The following is an 18,617-nucleotide window of genomic DNA, read 5'->3' as shown; positions in this document are numbered from 1 at the left end:
TTGTATGGCATACATTCCTTTCTTCACAAATTGGCTTTCATTACGGCTGCGCGCAAGAAGGTGCATATCGGCAGCGTGCTTTGTTTATTCACATGCAAATACAATGAGAAGGTTTGTGCTACGCCACCGCGATCGCGCCCTAAACAACGTGGTCCACAGTACTCGATGGCGGCTTTTGTGCTCCGAATTTCTATCGTAATTATATCGTTATCATAACGAACTGACTCTCAACTCGAACAATGATGACATGATTACGGTGTTGAAAGCATGATATACTCGCTAACTAACGCAGTAAACAGTATACCTGCATATATTACAAGACTCGAAACCGAAGAAGAATTCCAAGTAGCTCTTTATTGCTTTTCAACCCTTCCAGGCGCGAAGAACAAATCCTATTCTACTCGGGATGGCGTTCTATGATTTGAAGAAAATTACTTTTACTCTCTTGTCCTGGACTGAGGACCCGGCCCACTAACCAGATCGATTTAATTGTTAAACAAAGTTTTCCCCTCCTCCGCTTCCTCCTCCTCCGCCTCTTGAGTGCAGTTTTCCTATAACACATATCCGAATATCGGGAAGATATGGCTGTGCAAAATGTTCCGAAATATCCCTCCAGGTCTTAACAAACATATATGTGTTACTATAAATTTAACGAAGACGTCACTCGGTTTGCTCAATAAACCTCCATACTGGTTAGATGCCTGGTATAGAATCAGCACGCGCGTATATACACACTGGGTTACTTGGAACTCAACCTACAGTTTTTGCAGTCTATAGTGCATGTCGGCAAACTTTCATGCCTTGACAACGTAAAGTGATGTGACAAAACGCGTTCGAGCGCTCGGCAAGGTTGCAAAAACTGTTTTACCTTACATATGATTACCGGGAATCGTGATGCCTTCTGCCAGAGCCGACAGCTCTGAAGGCCTAGAATTTGTTTTGGTCTACCATTTTCGCTGTTGTCGGGTATTAGCAGCTGACTGTTCCTTTTGTTCGAATGCTTACATGAGAAGCTGACGCCTAGCTCCGACTCTTGCGCTCCGCACAGGACCGGCTTCGCAAGGAATGGGGTGGCGCCGGCAATGTTTCTCCCGTAGCGGTATCCAAAACTATACTTTATTTGACACCGTGAGCTAGTGTATGCGATTTTAAGCCTATTATTATGATAAAAAGTTACCCACACGCCAATTCTGGTGCAGACAAGCATCAGACGTTGACCGAGCGCAAAGAAACAGCAGGTAGAACGATCCTGAGTGAAGCAGACGACAAATGCGAGAATCCCTAAGCTGACGTCACGGAGGCGCGCTTCGCAGCGCCGCCTGTGTTCGCGCTCACCGCCAATAGCCCGCACCAAAAATGCGAAAATTTGAGTGGCAAAGTAGGGCTGCAGATAATGCGCGGGGGTTTTCCTTTAGTGCAGCTTCATGGCAATGCGCGTTGGGTTGTGGAGCTCCTATGCAGTAACACTGACTAAGCCTTCCATGGCAGCGACTGCGAAAACATACAAGGACAAGGAAGAAAAAACAAAAACGAGCACACTCTAACTAAATTTTATTAGTTAATTGTGACTTTCGCCTGGCAGTCAGTGCATTCTAATTGCTCAATATATGCCTTTTCTGTCTACATAGTATGTGATGTGTTGCTTCAGCAGTAGCTTTGGTGCAGCCTTTCCTGTATCAAATGTGTGGGCAACACATGCGGATTTTTTGTTCTTTTTTTTTTTTTCTGGTGGGCTGAAAGTGGGGGTGCGGATTATATGCACGCAATATACACGCAAAAATACAGTAAGTGCCCCAAGGATTTTTGTTACTCGTCCTCCTCCCCGTGTTCTTTTTCTTCGTCCTTTTCACTCTCATGTGCTCATCCTCCTCCCTCTTCATTTTCTTCTCTCTTCCTTGTTTGTCGCCTTCATTGTCATCATCCTTTGTTTCTCTTACCTCACTCCCTTTTCGTTTTGCCCAGTCTATAGTAGATAATAATTGTGTTCGGTGCCTTTTCTGGGTAAGGAAGCGTGTCTTGGCCATGTTGCTCACTGGATTTGTCGCACACACACACAGGGTCCGAGGGCAAGCTGACGACGACGGAGCAGCGGCTGAGCGTGCTGACGGGCATCGGGGAGGTGAGCTCCCACGTGGTCAACGGGGCCACCCACGTCCAGCAGCTCAGCGAGGTGGCGCTGCAGCACCTCCTGGCCGTGCTCAAAACAGAGGGTGAGTGGGAGCAAGAGGAGGAGAGTTTTGTCACGCGACTGGAACTCGCTTATTATAGCGAAAGTTCTACTGCACTACATCTTTCAAGGTCATTCATCGTGTCGCATTTGACCTTCAGCCGCTGGATCACAAGCTGCACCTTTCTTTTCTATCGCTTCGCTTGCTGGGAGCTTCACTGCTGTGGTGCTACGGGACTTGGCGAGGGTTAAGCGCTGCTTCGCTGCGCCTTGTCGCTGAGTGGTGGATGGGCCATAGGTGTGTGCGGTTCAGCGCAAGTGAACCGCATAACTAAGTGAAAGCATAACCACTGATATATTCAGTTTAATTCAATTCAATTTACCGTATTTATTTGAATCTAAGCCGATAGTTTTTTTGAAATACTGATATATCAAACTCCAGGGTCGGCTTGGATTCGAGGATTTTGAAATACGCGCCAATTTCCAAGTGAAGTGGTGCACAGCTAGCGCCACCCAGAAAAGAAAGTATTGCAGCCATTACTAGACGAGCCAGTAGCCATTAAGGGCCATACGCCGCCATTTTGAATTGTGCAGATAGTGGCTTGCGTGCGGTGTGGCGTTTGGTTTTGACAGCGCAAAAAGAAGTGGTGCCATTATAGTGCCGCTTTTAAAATAAAAGTTGTTTTAGCTGCGGAGTTGTCGTCGAACGTTCAAGCCGGGCGGGACTTCGGCGTGGATGAAAAAAATGTCCGTCGTTGGAGGACGCAACGGGAGAGGATATTAGCGTGCGCCGCAACGAGGTTGGCAATCACCGGACCACGAGAATGCCGTCACCATGAAATGAAGATGGCATTGGCTGACTTCGTTCAGACGCAGCGAACAGCTGCCCTTCCAGTAACGACGGAAGTGCTCCAGGCAAAAGCAAGGGAGCTTTTAAGGGAACGAGGCTTATCGCGGGCACACCTCAAAGCCAGTCGGGGCTGGCTACAGAAATTCATGAAGCACTTCGGCTTTAGCCTCCGTCGTCGAACCTCAATCGCCCAGAAGTTGCCCGGTGATTTTGAAGAGAAACTGATTGAGTTCCAGCACCGCATCTTCATGTTCAATAAACGTGTTTTCTTTTTGTGAACGCTGACCTCGCCTTTTTGGTCGGCCTACATTCGAGGTAAGTTTTTTTTTTTTTCGCGCCTTCGGACTTTCGGGGGTCGGCTTAGAATCGGGGCCGGCCTAGATTCGAATAAATACGGTATTCAACATCTTAACGATTTTTGGAGCACAGGCAAAAAGCTTATAAAGGCTTGACAGGGCCTTGAAAACACTGCACTGACTGAGTTTACAGAAACGAAGGCTAGAGGAACGCATGCATGCACACGAATGAATCCTGAAGCAAAGGCAAACTCTCACGAAACACTGCGTGCATAGTCTTTGCCTTTGCTTGTGATAGCTAGGTTTAGAAGAGTTAAACCTGGGCCATTTTTTGTACCAGTCACACTGTAATGGGTGCAAAAATAGTCTGGGGACACCTACGCATTTCGTATGAGTTGTGAATGTGACAGCATAAACATCCGGGTGATGCCTGTAACACCTCGCTTCCACTTCGCACTGTTGGAAGGCTTCAAGCGCTTGCCACAGAAGGTGCCTTGCCTTGCTTTGTGGTCCGCCTTAACATTTTCAAATGGCTTCGATCTGCCTCCTACACATTGTACCCCTACTCGCTCCTGCTGTAATGGGAGAGTTGACGACAATAGTGAATTTTGCTGCCTGTCTATTCGTTGGTTTGGCTGCACAATTTCATTCCCTTTCTTAATCTACGGTGCATTGGCGTAGGCAGCCGTTTCCTGCTACTGCCATGTTTAAGCTCATCCTAAAGAGTTCCTGCCTCTCAAGGGAGCTGTGTCACAACTTTCAATGCCAACTTGCCTTAATGTTTTTGCATGTATAATTGAGTGGCTGCAGGAAAGAATACAACAGTTTCTTTCCCCCTGCAGGTTAATGCAGAGTTTAGTTCTCTGCACAGTCTCTAGCATTGCCAACTTGTGTTGTTGGCTTTGCAGTTTGTGTGACATGACTCGAAGGAATTGCTTTTCATTTTGCGACTTCTTTTAATCAAAGTGTACCCACTGTGATTGTACTTGCGGGTGAGGGGGGCACGTCAGTAATAATCAGAATCAGTTTTATTGTGTCAAAACCTTTTTTTTTTACAGTTGAGTGTTTTACAGAAGGAGGCGACATAGTCTGTGAGTTTATTGTGACCTCCTGTAGTAATAAATGTATAAAGAATTGTACAAAACAGCATCAGCAGATCATGAAAAGAGTGGTAAAATGACGGGAGTCATATCAAACACTTTATCGCTTACATACAACCTTACACATACTTATCTGTTCTGACTGAATCTAGAAAAATTATTAAAAAGTAAACAATAGGGTGCACTGCCATAAGGAGGAGGTGATAAAATTGATTCGATTGATTGTAGGGTTTAATGCGCCGACGCAACACAGGCGATTAGTTGGCCTAAGCGGAGGGCTCCCAATTAATTTTGACCATCTGGGGATCTTTAACATGCGCCAAAATCTCGTAGACACAGGAAGTGATAAGTAACAGAGATAGTAAAATTTAAGTGGAACCATTAAACAGATTACATTTCATCAAGAACGATGCCTTTTAGATCGTTAATAAATTTGTGACCTGTAAGCTGTCTCGCAACCTAGTAGTTTGCGTGAACTAATGGGATGCAGTTGCACGTGCTTATATGCTGCCCATGTATGTGTGATGGTGGCTGTTGTGCAGAGTCTTGTGTTTGCTTTTGTGCGCGCAGTCCACGAGGGCACCCTGCTGCTGACGCTCAAGATGATGTCCAAGTGGTGCTTGCGGCTAACGCAGGAACCGCCGGAATTCCTCATGACCGGATTCAAGGTGACCACGTCGCTATTTGTGTTCGATTCTTTCATTTTTACTCTCTCGTTTCCCTTTTCTTAAAACTGTAGCTGATGCAAATGAAAAAGGAAACACCCTTGAAGTAGCAGCCTGAAAATATTTGAAACTCTCGAATATCAGAGTGCATGATACAATATTCGGTTCGGTTTCGAATTTCAATCCAGACGGCACTCTTTAGTAGAAAACTTTGAATATTTTCGGTGTGTTTCACAGTTGGGAACTCGGATACATGCAATTGTGGCCGCTTGAAAACGAGAAATTCCTCCCTTTAAACACAAGAAAAGTGTAGCCTCTGGAGTAACTTAAAAGATGCCAAGTCTTTTATCATGCACAAAATGCAGTGGCTTTCTTTTGTACCATGCAGCTGGTACCACAGTGTAGTTAATTGGGCGTCAAGGAAATATGAGGATCAGGTGTTTGTCAGAATACCCTGATCTCACTGATTCTGAAAGGTCACCACATCAACTGAAATACGAGCAATAAAGCTGAAAGCAGCTGGATAGCTTGTTTGTTTGTTTTGTGCCATTAAAAACGGTTACTACGGCGTTTGAAGGGGCCTTTTTATTTTTGAACTGTCTACTATAGGTTACCCGAGAAGTTGTAAATTCCTCTTGTTGTATTGAAAATTTCACATTATTTGCTTCAATTTGAAGGTGTTAAAACAAAATCATTATTTCCATTGTATTCGCTTCAGAAGCAAAGTATTTCCTACCAAGACTGCTCAACAAGTATACGGCGCAATCCACTTTTAACAATACTGACAAAACTGGAAAATCTGGTTACTACTATAACCAGTTATCGTTGTATCTAGACCGGCAGAAAAAAAAAAAAGAGCATACTCATGTACTTCTTTGTGCATGTTCTTTGTTACCAGTGACGAGTTAATTGGATGGAACAGTACGAGTCACAGTATAGAGCACTTTTTACGGGGTACAATATGAATTACCAGAAAATTGTTTAAGCATGCTTTTAAGTCTGAAATTTGTGCTTGCTTGAGCAGTAGCTGAAGTTTGACAAGGGCTGTGGGCATCACTTCCCATTGTTGCCCATACGCATGAGGCAGTCCTTTGGTGTGGCGTGGTGGGGTGGTATCACCATCGTCTTCATCATTATTTTCCAAGTCCACAATGTTTACCACAGGACACAGAGTTCCCAAATTGGGGATTGAGAAGCTGGCAGTTGTAGAGTTTAGAAGCACCGTGGTTCTCTGACGAACGCTTTCCTGTTTGGCAAAGTGTGAGGTTGCGTGTATCCTCCCGTAACTTTTCTTGGTGGACACCAGCCTAATAATCGGGAGACACGAAGACAAAGCAGATACCTTAAAGTCTCGCGAGGTCATTCTTGGCTGTCGTACAAGCAGACATCGCCAGTGGTACTTGTACCTGAAGCATCGAAAACTTGTTTGGTTCTCACCACTGGTCCCCATTTCACAGAGTTCTGCCGGAAAAGTTAAAAAAAGTTGCGGGCTGAGTTGTCGGAAATAGGAGGGTTGATGTTTGGCGTCATTGTTTTTGCAGGAGGGCCTGGACCACAAGAATGCGACGTCAGCTGTGCGATACGGATACTTGCAGTGCATGATCTCGGCCTTTCACGGTGAGCTCACCTGTTTAGCACAAAGGAGTCAGTTACACATGGCTGGGTGGTGTCTGTCTTTGGAGACGTCGCAGTCTTTTTCTTTTTTTTCCCCCATTGTACACTGCTGGGGGGGATTAAAGAGACCATGAAGACAATCAGCAAGTTTAGTTCATTAAAAAGACTGCCTTGTCCCGATAACAACAATACCAGTTATTATATCACACACTCCAAACAAATAATTGAGATATTACAGAAAACTATAATACAGTGGTAACCTGGCGATCTCTCTTTGATGTCACAGAACCTCATGTGGAGTGTCATAGAGGCATAGGCACTTTATTAAGGCACAAAATAGGCGCTTTATTTAGAAACTTTTGATTTCATTTAGGGGTTCACAAATTATGCGAGAATGCACTAAATATAGTCATTTAAATAAGTTCTTAGCCCACCTGCCGTGTGAGACTGCCTACTATGGTGGCATATAATTTGATCATACGACACCCTTGTTATAAAGCGCTTTCGCGCGGTTCCTTGAAAGTCATATTATCAGGGTTCCACTGTATCACTTGAATGTCAGCATGCAGATGACACATTGAAAGCTATGTGTTTATTGCTGGCCCATATTCTGTCACCTTTACCCATAATAAGTCACCGTAGTGCAAAATTTGAAATATTTTCAATATTCTTGCATTTTTTTGGTAGAAAAAGTTTCTTTTGCTGCTGGAATGGAGCCAAGTGAGTTTCCAAAGGCTGGTTATTTCAAAATAAACAAAGTTGTACGTTTTCTTCAAGGCCCCTTGTAAAGAGTGATGTCCAGCTTTTTAGGGTACGTTCTGTGCCTGTGATTAAAGTGCCGACAGGACAGTGGTCTCTGGCTTGCATGACTTGGCACTTATATACCCTGTGCCCCCATCCGAAACTGTTACAATGCCCGTCTTTAGGTTCTAGATGGGCTGTTTAACCAGGTAATGGGGAATCGGCCATGTGGAAATTTGTGCGCTCATTTCACCTCTTGTTTGGGGCCACTTGCAAGCTGTACATCCAACTGCATCACAAGAGATATCAAAACACGCTGAAAATTGGGCCACCTTTAAGTTTGTCAGCTGTTGATTGCTCGTTTCTTTCACTTCTCTAACAGTTGGCGAGCAGAAAAGAGCAGGGTATAATTGTTCCCAAAATTGCTGCTACATCTTATTCGTTCATCTGTCTTTTTCTGCTTTGGATTTGTCGATCTAAAAGGTGGGATGGGATTTTTATTGAATGGTGGGAGAGGTGGCGAGAAGGAACACCTCAGCCTTAAATCCACACGACAAATTTCATTTGGCTGTCGCTACCCATTCTGGCGTCCTACAATGGACTTCATCAGGAGTATGTTTGAGAGAAAAGACCCCTTGTAAGAGTATTCATGACCGAGCTTGAAGTGCAGATGGGAAATGTGTGGCTGCTCTTGAAAAAATTTGACGAATCTTGCTAATTAGTGGGAATCGATGTGAAGTGCAGCTTCAATTGCATGTCGTTCTAAGTTTGTCCCTTACAAAGTGCTTTTCGAAGTATTCCTCTGCGCTGACAAACTAGATGCACTGATTTTGCGAGGCTACGAGGCATTGTTCTGATTGTCGCTTGTGGGAGTAGCCCTCACTGCGCTGCTCATCTTTCACGGTGTCGCGTACGTAGCCAACATGCTGTTAAGACGCCAGCTCCAAACCTTTTTTCAGTTATGCTCTTTGGCCTGTGACAGAAGTGATCGTGGAGACCGCTTCCGTCGGCGCCGCGAATTAGTTTGGTCGGTGGCCGAAGTGTACCGTAATTACCCGATTCTAACGTGCACCAGATTTTCCTGACAAAAAAAAAACAAAAAAACTTGCACCTCCGATTGTAACGCGCACGAAACTTTGTGAGCAAGAAAAACGAATGCGAGAGAAACTGGCGATTTATTTCCCGTAGTAATCTCACTCATCTCACTCCTCGTCGCTCTCCGCTAACCACAACATCCCGTCCTCGGTGCCGCCAAGCGTGTTTGCGATGCCACGTTTCTGAACGAACGTTCAACCATGGTCGATGATATCGTGGCCCACTTCTCGCACGCCCATCCCGCGAGCTTCTCCAGAGGCGCATGCTTCAGCCGACCGCTCGTTTTGAATGCGAGAGAGCCGCTGCTGCCATTCCTGTTATCAAGCATGCAAGTGGAACGATTTGACAATTTGTGTGAACGCCGATAGAAAAGCCTAGGCGCCTATGCTTCCTGCGTCCGAAAAATCGCTGCTAAAAGCTTTGGCGCCATCTTGAGATGGCGATGGCGATGGGTGGGATGAAATTTCCACTGTTTCGGCAGTTTCGGTTTCGTATCCGATTCTAACGCGCATGTGATTTTTCGACCTATTTTTCCGGAAAAAAGCGCGTTAGAATCGGGTAAGTACGGTAGTTGGCGGTGCTTCTCTTGGCACCGGGAAACCTCACAAGGTGCTTGCTTGACCTTGGTTGAGCTTGAAGGTCAAAGGGTTGCTACCAGGCATTGTACCTGGAGTGGTAGGCTTTGCTTATAAGTGGTTCAGCACAGCAGAACATTTACAAGTTTGGGCAAAGCGGAAAGATAGTCAGACTTTGTGTCCTTTTGATTCAAGTAAGTGTTCCCAGCTTGGACAGGGTTAAAAATAATGGGAGTTGGTCGTACTTCTCGAAATGAGAATGGTGCAGCCGCCCCTCACAATGCTCTGTGTTCATAGGCATGCCCAGCTGCAAGCGGGTGGAGCCTGTCCTAGGCCTTGTGCTAAAGGCTGTTGAGCGAGCTCTCACCCAGCCCTCCCAGCCTGGCCCTGTGTGTGAGGGCCTTGCGGCAGCCTGCATCCTCTTCCGCCTACAACCGGCCGGGTCTCCCTCTGGTGAGTGTAGCCTGCCTGCCCTACACGATGTGGTGGGATCAGGCCGGGGCAGCTGGAGACGTGTTTGTCGTCACTTGCAGAGAACAAAATCAAGACGGTGGTCGCGCAACTTCTGGACCCGGAGAGGCAACCATTTTACGCTGAAAAGTTCCTGCAGACAGCGTCGGAGGACAGTAAGTGCATGCCTTGCTTGCTCTCCCTTATTTTACGCATAGTGTGCGAATTCGGACTTGTACTACATACGACTTTATGAATTTTTCCCCAAGACTTTGCAAAGTGTAGTGCTTCGCAAAAAAATTTTTGTTCTACCTGCTCAAACATCTATACAGTTCGTTTCACTTGCCGGCTCTCCTGCTTTCCTCTTAGTCTTTGAATTTACCGTAAAATCATTCACTGCGTAACTAACTGGGCTCAAAGCGAGCTGAAGCAAATCAGAACAGTTGTCCTTACCACTGCTGTACTTCCACTGCAAGTTTACTGGCCACAAAAGATTGTCTGGCTGTCTAGCTCGTTCCAGTCTGGTTGGAACAAGTGATGCTATGAGTAAGGTCGTTATGTTTTTTCGAGAATGAATGAGTAATGCATCCATCTTGTAGCTGTGAGTGATGTGTATGCTAGGTTGCGGTGGCATGTGAAATTGTGGGCAAGCTCTGTTGTCATTCTGTGGTCATCACACTTGCCGACTTTTGCTTTCAGCATACCTACTTGTTCTCCAGCTGATCTCACGGATGATTTTGGATCACCCGGACTCCTGCTTTGCCAACCTCAAGTGAGAAATATTTCTTTTTTTTTCACCAATTGTAAGTATAGAGTGATTGGTTAGCTACAAGGAAAATTCATTATGCATCATCATTGCTATCATCGTGAGAATGAAAGGAGAACCATCATCATCCATTAGTAATCAGAGGCAGCAAGGGAGGGGCTTGTGAGTAGAATACTAGTACAGGAAAAGACTACAATTGGGAGGCGGCACATATCAGTGTTGTTTCTCTTTCAGATATTTGCCTGCATATGTTATGAGATGTTTGCTTTGATTGGTTTCAGTATTTTGAAATCTTGAAGTACAGTGCAGACCGCTTATAACGTATGTCGCGGGAGCCGTGAAACTCTGCACTATAAACAAAACATGCGAGAATCCAAGCACTTCGCAACCTATCTTTCAATCATTGTTTGTTTATCGTTACTCAAATGGACGCCACTTAAAAACAGAGGCACCGGCATTATTTTGTCTGTTTTTTTCCACATCAGACACTGCTGTGCAGCCTTGCAAATCGCCAGCGGGGCTTTAAACTTCCATTGTGTGAGCTTTGAGGGATAACGTCTGCGTTTGGGTCTAGAAGAAGTGATGCGGCAGGGGAAAAAAAAGCCAGGCTTATGCTGGCGGGACGTCGTGACGTGGCTGCGGCTGGTTACTTTTTATTTTTATTTTTCCAAAGTTTTTAGCTTTGGTGCATTCCAGGGAAATCGTTATTTGTTTCGCACCGAACAATTGCGATTACACCCAAGTTCCGGATAAGCGAGTCGGAAGGATTGTTACGAGGTCTTTGTGGTCGACATCCATGCCCATTCTTTCGAAGCTCGAATTAACATGGATTTGCCAAATCTTTTTTTCACGGTTCGTACGTAGTGGGCTTCAGCTTGCGTCGTGTGTTCAGAGGGGAAAACCAGGGCCGTCGTGTGTAATGCACCTCGACTCTTGCAGGCCCCTGGCCCTCCCCCTGCTGAAGGCCCTGTGCCACCCAGTGCACGTGGTGCGCCAGGCTGCCCAGAGCACTGTGCGCAAGCTGGTCTCGGTGCTCAGCGGCACCAGCCTAGCCTGCTTCCTGCTGCGCGAGTTCTCCCAGTTTGTCGACAACCACATCCTCAAAGACAAGGCAAGGGGGCCCACTCTCCTGTGCACGCATGCTAGAAGACTTGTGGGGGAGGGTTGGTTGTGACTGCCCCTCGAAGGAAAAATCAAGCTGACTTCATTGAAGGGGCCATAAAGACAAAGTGCAACTTTTGTTTGATAGGAAAGAACTGACCCTCAGCAACTCACTCCGCCCCGTCCCAGCCATGAATGGTGCTTCTTTTTAACTGCAAAAATGGAAGAAATGTTTAGGAACCTTCAAATGTTATGCTACGGTTACGTAATACAGTTAAACCTCGATATAATGAAGTCGTACTTGCGGGCGAAAATTTTGTTAAATCGAGAATTTCGTAAAATCGAGGTTTTGATTTTACAGTTAATTTAACCAGTTATTGAGGTTTCAAAACCTTGCCCATCGCTCAGAAACAACTGCTATGTAGTAACCTCACCACTTAAAGCGAAATTTGTACTAAAACTGGCCGCGAAAATTGTGTGAATTAACAACTTCAACACTTAGGCAATGGAATTCGGATACCCGACAGTAGTTCGTGTCGTCGTAAAACCGGTGCTTTTTCCGCAACGCCTCATTAAATATGATAGCAGACTAGGTTTCCACTTTTTCTTTTTTTCATTTCGGTCACTACTAAGCGCCGCTGTTAGTCAATTGAACCCGCGTCCATGCCTGTGAACTTCACCCTGGCGAGGTGCTGGTTCGAAGATACGCCTCTTTTCGTCCGTTCTATGGTAGGCTTAGGCGCGGCGTTGAGGGGTGCTGCGGGCCAACAGCGGAAGGGTGCTATAAAGCTTCCGAAAGACTTTTTTCATGCACAAAGGCTCTGCAGACAACACTCGAGATAAAGCCATGATTGAGAGTTGAGCGGAGTACACACGGACCGCTTCACTTTGTGGAGCAGCGCTTGCGTGCTCCCGCTAAAGCGGAAAGCTTACATTAAATATCTTCTGGCCAACTTTGTTAACCAATTACTTTTATGCCCACTGAGCCCTAAAGAAACCGATTTCTCCGCATCGCAGCAGTCTAATGAACACATTACCACGTTCGGAGAGCAATTTATTGCCACCAGCACTCGATGTTCAAGCCGTAGTGAAGAAGTCCGTTAGCAGTGCTTGGCGTTTCTTGACAAGGGTGTGCTTTACGTGACGCTCGTATGCTGACAGCGCTAACAAGGCTTGCTCTTAAACATTCGCGTGACCCGCCGTGGTGGCTCAGTGGCTAAGGCGTTGTGCTACTGAGCACGAGGTCGCGGGTTCGATTCCCGGCCGCGGCGGCCGCTTTTCTGATGGAGGCGAAAAGCAAAAACGCCCGTGTGTGCGAGGTTTCGGCGCACGTTAAAGATCCCCAGGTGGTCAAAATTAATCCGGAGCCCTCCACTACGGCGCGCCTCATCGCCTGCGTTGCGTCGGCGCGTAAAACCCTACAATCAATCAAATCATTTAAACATTCGCGTGAGCCTGCGTGCCTACGCAGAATGTCGATGGCATCCATCACTTCGGTGGCCTTCGGTTTCACCGACACTTCCTTAGGCTCTTGTTCGGAACACTTTTCTTTCCCTTGGAGTGCTCATGCTGCTTATAAGACTCATCTAATGATGGACGAACAAAATATTAATGTGGTTATCAGCGAGCACAACCTAGAGCAGCAACACCGTGAGCAAGGACATGTAGAAAAAAACACGAAGTAGGCTTCGGCAGCCTAAGCATAGAGGGCGCTGGCGTAGGAAACGATGGAGACGTCAAAATGGGGGCCGCACTATTAAACCGTCCATGACGGCTAACGGTTTTTGAGCAGCTTCTTTCATCACTTTTAATTGTTGTCAACCGCATAATTCACCGCTTTTCTTTTATTTTAGCCTTTTAAGAGTTAATGTGAGTACTGAATGTTTTCAATGTAGGCTCTGAAAGGCAAAATAAAACGTGCCTCGACCAGAATTTCGTTCTTCCTTTCTCGCCATGACTTCGTTAAATCGAAATCGCCGCATGAAATGACTTCGTAAAATCGAGATAAAAATACATGGATTTAGCAAAATTTTGATAGAAAACTTGAAAAAATTTGTTATATCGCGAATTTCGTTAAATCGAGGTTCGTTATATCGAGGTTCAACTTTATGTGCGGGAGTAACATAATGTGGGCGAACACTAAGAAAATAGTTACAAGTGTCTTAACTGCAGGTTAGCAATCAAGTGATACGATTAAGCAGAACTAGAGGCCCCTTCCCAATGGCCCAGTTGTTTTCCTTGGCAGCGGCTTCGGTGGCCCGTCGCCACTCGCACAAACAAGATTCTGTGATGTCGTAGAAATATTGTTAGCAAGTGGCTGGGCCGTCAACTCTACTTCATCTCTTTACTTTCACGTCTCGATTATTTCTCCAAACGTTTCAGTACGGTCGGTATCGTTGTTGGGACCAAGCTTGTTTTTTAATGAACCCAACTTGTATTTTCTCTTTGTGGCCCCTTTAGGGTACATTTAGGGTCTCTTTATGGCTCCTTAGAGTACATGTGGGGTCTCTTTATGGTACATTTTGTGCCTGTGAGCGAACTGGCAACAAGGTGATGGTTCCATTGGCTTGCGTGGCTTTGTACTCGCATACCCTGTGCGTCACGTGATTGCAGCCTCGTGCCCACTGGCAGTGGGGAGGGAATGAGCGGAGCTTGTTGTCTCCCTTCTGTGGGTGCTGCCAGGTGGAAGAGCCCACCCAGGGAGAGGCCAAGGTCCTGGCAGAGGCGTTGCTGGCCATCTGCTCGGGCTCCAACCTGGACACCAAGGACACGGAGGAGCTGGCCCTGGAGTCGCTCCTGCCTGCCCACCACCGCGTCTTTGGTGAGCAGAGCAGGCACTGCGTTCCTGTGTGTGTGCGTGTGTAGACAGGGTGTTACATTGACAAATGGGCACCTTTAAGGGGGGATATGGCTCTTAAAACTACAGTGAAACCTCGTTAAAGCATACCCGCATAAGCCGTACTTTCTTTTTATACGTACTTGACACTTTCGTGACTGCGGAAAAATTGGTTGTTTTTGGTTGTTTCGGGAAATATTTTTTTTCGTGCCACAGAAAATGATTGATGCTGAAGTGTAAGATATGAAATGATAGAGAAAGAATAGGGCTTTCGAACAGTAATAATTTCACACAACAGATTTATTACGCATTTTATCAAAATATTATCAAAACAGAGTTTACTTCAAAATTAAAAGGAGCTGTTCTGAGAGCAGTGTCCCACCTTAAACATTTTTCCTCAGCAAAACCGCTGCTCCGTTTGCACCCAAACTTTACATGAAAGCTTCCATTTTGTGATCTATTTTGTTTAACTCTTTCGCTACCGCGCCTATCAAAATCGATCAATTTGATCGATACTTTTGGGAGCGCCTTTTCATAGCGTTCCAGGCGTTTCTCGAACAAGTAAAGCTGTTCGGAGTTAGATCAGAAAATGGCCTTTTAAAATCAGTTTTGTTTTCATTTTTGCAACGGAAACGTGATTTTTGACACGCTTTTGAATCACCTGGTTGTGGAAAAGGGGCGTGGTCATCGCGCCTCAAGGCTACCAACGAAGAATGCGTGCAACTCGTAATTACTCTGCACCAGCGCTTGTTTTTTGCTATCAGGGCGTGAATGGGGAACTAGCAAACGATTTTCAATCGTCAGGTTCACGCTGTGACAGTAATAATCCCAGAAATCGGCTGAAAATGTCAAGCAGTGCCTTGTTGCAAATCTACTTTATGATTTTAGGCAGTTTTATTGCCTTTGCGCAAGTTGTCCTAAGTACTCTGGTAGTTCTACTTACCCCAGGACCATTCCCAAACAGTTTACAACAGTTTCGGTTTCGTTTCTGCATCGCGAAATTCATATTTAGCGCAACTACGCAGTTACCCAACTTCAAGGCTAACTGCCATGGCACCTGAAGCGTCCGCGACTGATCCTCGAACAAAGCACGCCGCTCCTCATTTCCCCCCACCCTAACCCGATTTCTGCGATAAGAACTTCAGATGCAAGTCAAAAGGTCACACCCAGTCGCCAGATATCTGTTCCGCCGAGGACAGCGCTTCAAACCGGCCTTACACTGCCAGCTGTTCGCCTTCCAGATTCGTTTTCATGCGAGGGTATATCCGGGTGTCTAATGTTGCTGCTTAGTTGAACTGTCTATTCGGACGGAGTCTCTGATACGTTTTTGTACTGTTTCATTTGAAAAATGTTAGGTGGCGCTGCAATAGAGGAGGCTCGTTGTGCTGATCTTTTTTAGCGCGCGACTGCTACTCGGCCAAAGATCGCAGGGGACGATTCTAGCTCATCGTACCTCATTTTTGCGAGCAAGGCTACAATTGCGAGTAAGAATATGATAATAAAGCTCAGCTTTATGTTTTGAGAGATAACTGACCGTGAACGACAACAAACATCAGCCACGGCGTTCCGTTTTCAACTTCATGCATGTTTTTTTCTGCATCGCGTGCTTGTCCCAAATATTGTGCTCGCTGTAAATGCAAAGTCAGCCATTGACAAGATGTTTTTACGTTATGTGGGGGCAAATTGGTGCCTCTGATAACGTCAAACCGCCAGATTTACTCCAAGGAACCACCCAAAATTGCACAGTTTGAATTAGAGGTTGGGCTTCACCGCATGACACGAGCACCGTGCGTGCTAACGTTTTTTTTTTTATATCTGAAAAACTGTTCCGCGCAAGTCGACATTTTTTTTAGGGTGTGTTTTTGAAATGTTTCCCTGCAAAATGTATATTCTAATTTTTTTCTACTACTGGTGGTTTGATATACACAACTCCTTTTTTATCATTTTTTTCGACAACTTGACAAAACTTTTGATTTTGATATTTTTTTTCACAACTATGATATATGAAAACCTTTAAAAAACTGGTGTTATTGGAAAGGCCGTTAAATAATCTGCATTTTGTGCTCCTGCAATTAGTGCCTAAATAATTTTTTAGCAGAAAAAAAAATGTTTTCTTGGACCCCCCAAAATTGGTCAATTTTCTGCGGTAGCGAAAGAGTTAACACCAAGAACAAGGACGACGATTTCCTGACCGCCTTAGGTATCCAGAACAAAACACCTGATGCCGGTTCAAGGCAGGTTTGGGGGGCATCAGGTTGTTTTGTGCTGGATGCCTGCACACTAAAACTGCGGTCAAGATCTCCATGACGGCGCCCAGGTTTTCCATAGGAGAAAATCGTTTATATTTATTTTCTGAATAACGAGGCAAGTGCCATCCTTTTACTTGGTATTAAACCAAATAGACGACGAAATGCGACTTTTGTGTAAAGTTTGGGTGCAAACGGAGCGGTGGTTTTCTTGGGAAAAAATTTTGTAGATGCTCATTAATTGACGTACCAACCTGTATGTACCTTTAACGGTGGATGTAACAATCAAAACTTTGTTATTTATGCTCCGAACCTAATCACGCTGTGTGCTCAAGTGCAGTCGACTATGACAAAGTCAAAACAGAAATCAGTTTGTGGCTATTTTGTATAGTTTTCAAAGTTATAAATACTTTTCAAGAAGCCTTAGTTAGTAAATGTCAACCGAAAGAGCACAACATTCGTGCCCTATATTAACAAAGAAAAATGGGCTTGTGTTGAAAATGTATGTCCTATTTAAATATATATAGCTGCAGAGCCTGAAAAGAACTAATGAGTAATTTTATTGCACACGATACACCTTTCTGAATACAGTGGCACAAAAATTTAAAGTAACTCGAGCGTCATTCATTCTTTAATTAAGAGATGATCTAATTCTAATTAGTAGGATCCATTCATAACCTCAAAACTATACAAGATAGCAACAGACTGATTTGTTATGACACTGTCTTAGTCAACTGTGCTTGTGCACCAAGTTTGGGTAGGATTGGTGCATAAATAAGATAAGGTGTTTTATTTGGCCCACCCCTCTTAGAGTCTGAGGTGGCGGACTCTCAGGTGCATACGTTGAAATAGTAAAAGTAGTGGCACAGTATGGTTGGTAGCTGAAACAGGCTTTCTTTTTCAGTGCTGTACCAATTCTTAGTTTTTAGGTGCAGAGCACTTTAGGGGCTGACCTTGTCGTTGTAGCTCGCTGTAACACTCGATGTCAAGTGACTGCCAGAATCAGGTGACGCAGGGAGAAAACGGACCCAAGTACAGTAAAATCTCGGTGATACGAATCTCACAGGACCGTGAAAAATATTTTTATCATAAGAAGTTCCTATGAACCAACACAGACCAAAAAATTGAGCACTAAAAAAAAGTTTTCGTTTATTTCTTTTCTTACTTTCTCGTGAAGAAATTTCTGCTTTTTTTTTTTTTTAACCTTCGTGTCGCCGAGAAGTCCTTTCTGGAGCACGCAAAGCTTTGCATTTGTCTCCTCACTCACGGTGCCCACTCGCGGTACGTGCCGCAACAGTCAAGGCGTGAACCGCATCGTTGCGCGTGCGATTTTTTTCACGCCCATGTCAATGATTTTGGCCCGTGGCAGCTTCTGCCTCGGTCAGAAAATAACGCGCGACGTGCGCAGCAGTGGCAGGAGCTTTGAAGCCCTCAAAACAGCCAGCTGGCTCCGCCGGAGATGTTAGGCTTACCACTCCGGCAGATATTTCATCGGCGCTTTCACTAGCAGCGCGGGTAACGTTTTATAGTACCGTTTTTGTACGCCTTATCAGCTCCTTTACCGCACGAGCAACTTCGTGTATCCCTTGAGTGGCATTTTAAGGGGGGACGTGGCTTTCAAAATCAACTTTTTTATTTCTTTGTGGATTTTGATGAAAATTGGCACAGCAACTGGAAATGCTTCCGTGATAACACCATAAAAATGCCAAGCTAATATTCTGAAAACTTTTTTATGTATTAAATTTTCTTTCTGTTCCGCTTGTACCGAGCTTGAGCGGCTTATAAAACATGATAGAAAATTTGTTCGAAGTGCTTTGCATTCCCAAATGAATGGACGAGGTCGTGACAGTTTTAGAATTTTTTTTTTACAACACAATGTTTTTTAGTTTTCATTTTTTTAGAGGTTAAGGTGCAATAGGCATGTTGACTGTGAACGATTATGTGAATAAAAAAATCGCAAAAAACAAATCTGGAAAACCAAGAGTGTCACGACCTGAACTGTTCATCAAGGAATGTAATGCAAGAAACGGAATCAAAATAGACCCAGCGGTCACAAAGAAATCCCTGGTACAAGCGACACAGGTGGCAAAAAAAACTGTTTTGAGAAAACGGCTT

At 45.0% G+C, this 18,617-nt stretch overlaps 1 protein-coding gene across 1 annotated transcript in view; it reads left to right on the top strand.

Moving 5' to 3' along the window:
• Positions 1-18,617, top strand: part of L(3)80fj (lethal (3) 80Fj) — a 140,807-nt gene that overhangs the window by 32,666 nt on the left and 89,524 nt on the right. Inside the window, exons 11-18 of the mRNA XM_077677967.1 lie at positions 2,058-2,210; positions 4,984-5,081; positions 6,620-6,695; positions 9,401-9,556; positions 9,637-9,729; positions 10,253-10,325; positions 11,259-11,430; positions 14,103-14,241. Of these exons, the coding sequence (XP_077534093.1) occupies positions 2,058-2,210; positions 4,984-5,081; positions 6,620-6,695; positions 9,401-9,556; positions 9,637-9,729; positions 10,253-10,325; positions 11,259-11,430; positions 14,103-14,241 (960 nt within the window). The remainder of the gene's footprint in view (positions 1-2,057; positions 2,211-4,983; positions 5,082-6,619; positions 6,696-9,400; positions 9,557-9,636; positions 9,730-10,252; positions 10,326-11,258; positions 11,431-14,102; positions 14,242-18,617) is intronic.

This window comes from Haemaphysalis longicornis, unplaced genomic scaffold (assembly GCF_048455015.1).
Source record: "Haemaphysalis longicornis isolate Haplotype H1 unplaced genomic scaffold, Haemaphysalis longicornis Haplotype H1 scaffold_7, whole genome shotgun sequence".
NCBI classification, from domain to species: domain Eukaryota; kingdom Metazoa; phylum Arthropoda; class Arachnida; order Ixodida; family Ixodidae; genus Haemaphysalis; species Haemaphysalis longicornis.
The sequence above is the reverse complement of the archived record's forward strand: the minus strand, read 5'-3'. Positions and strand labels throughout refer to the sequence as shown.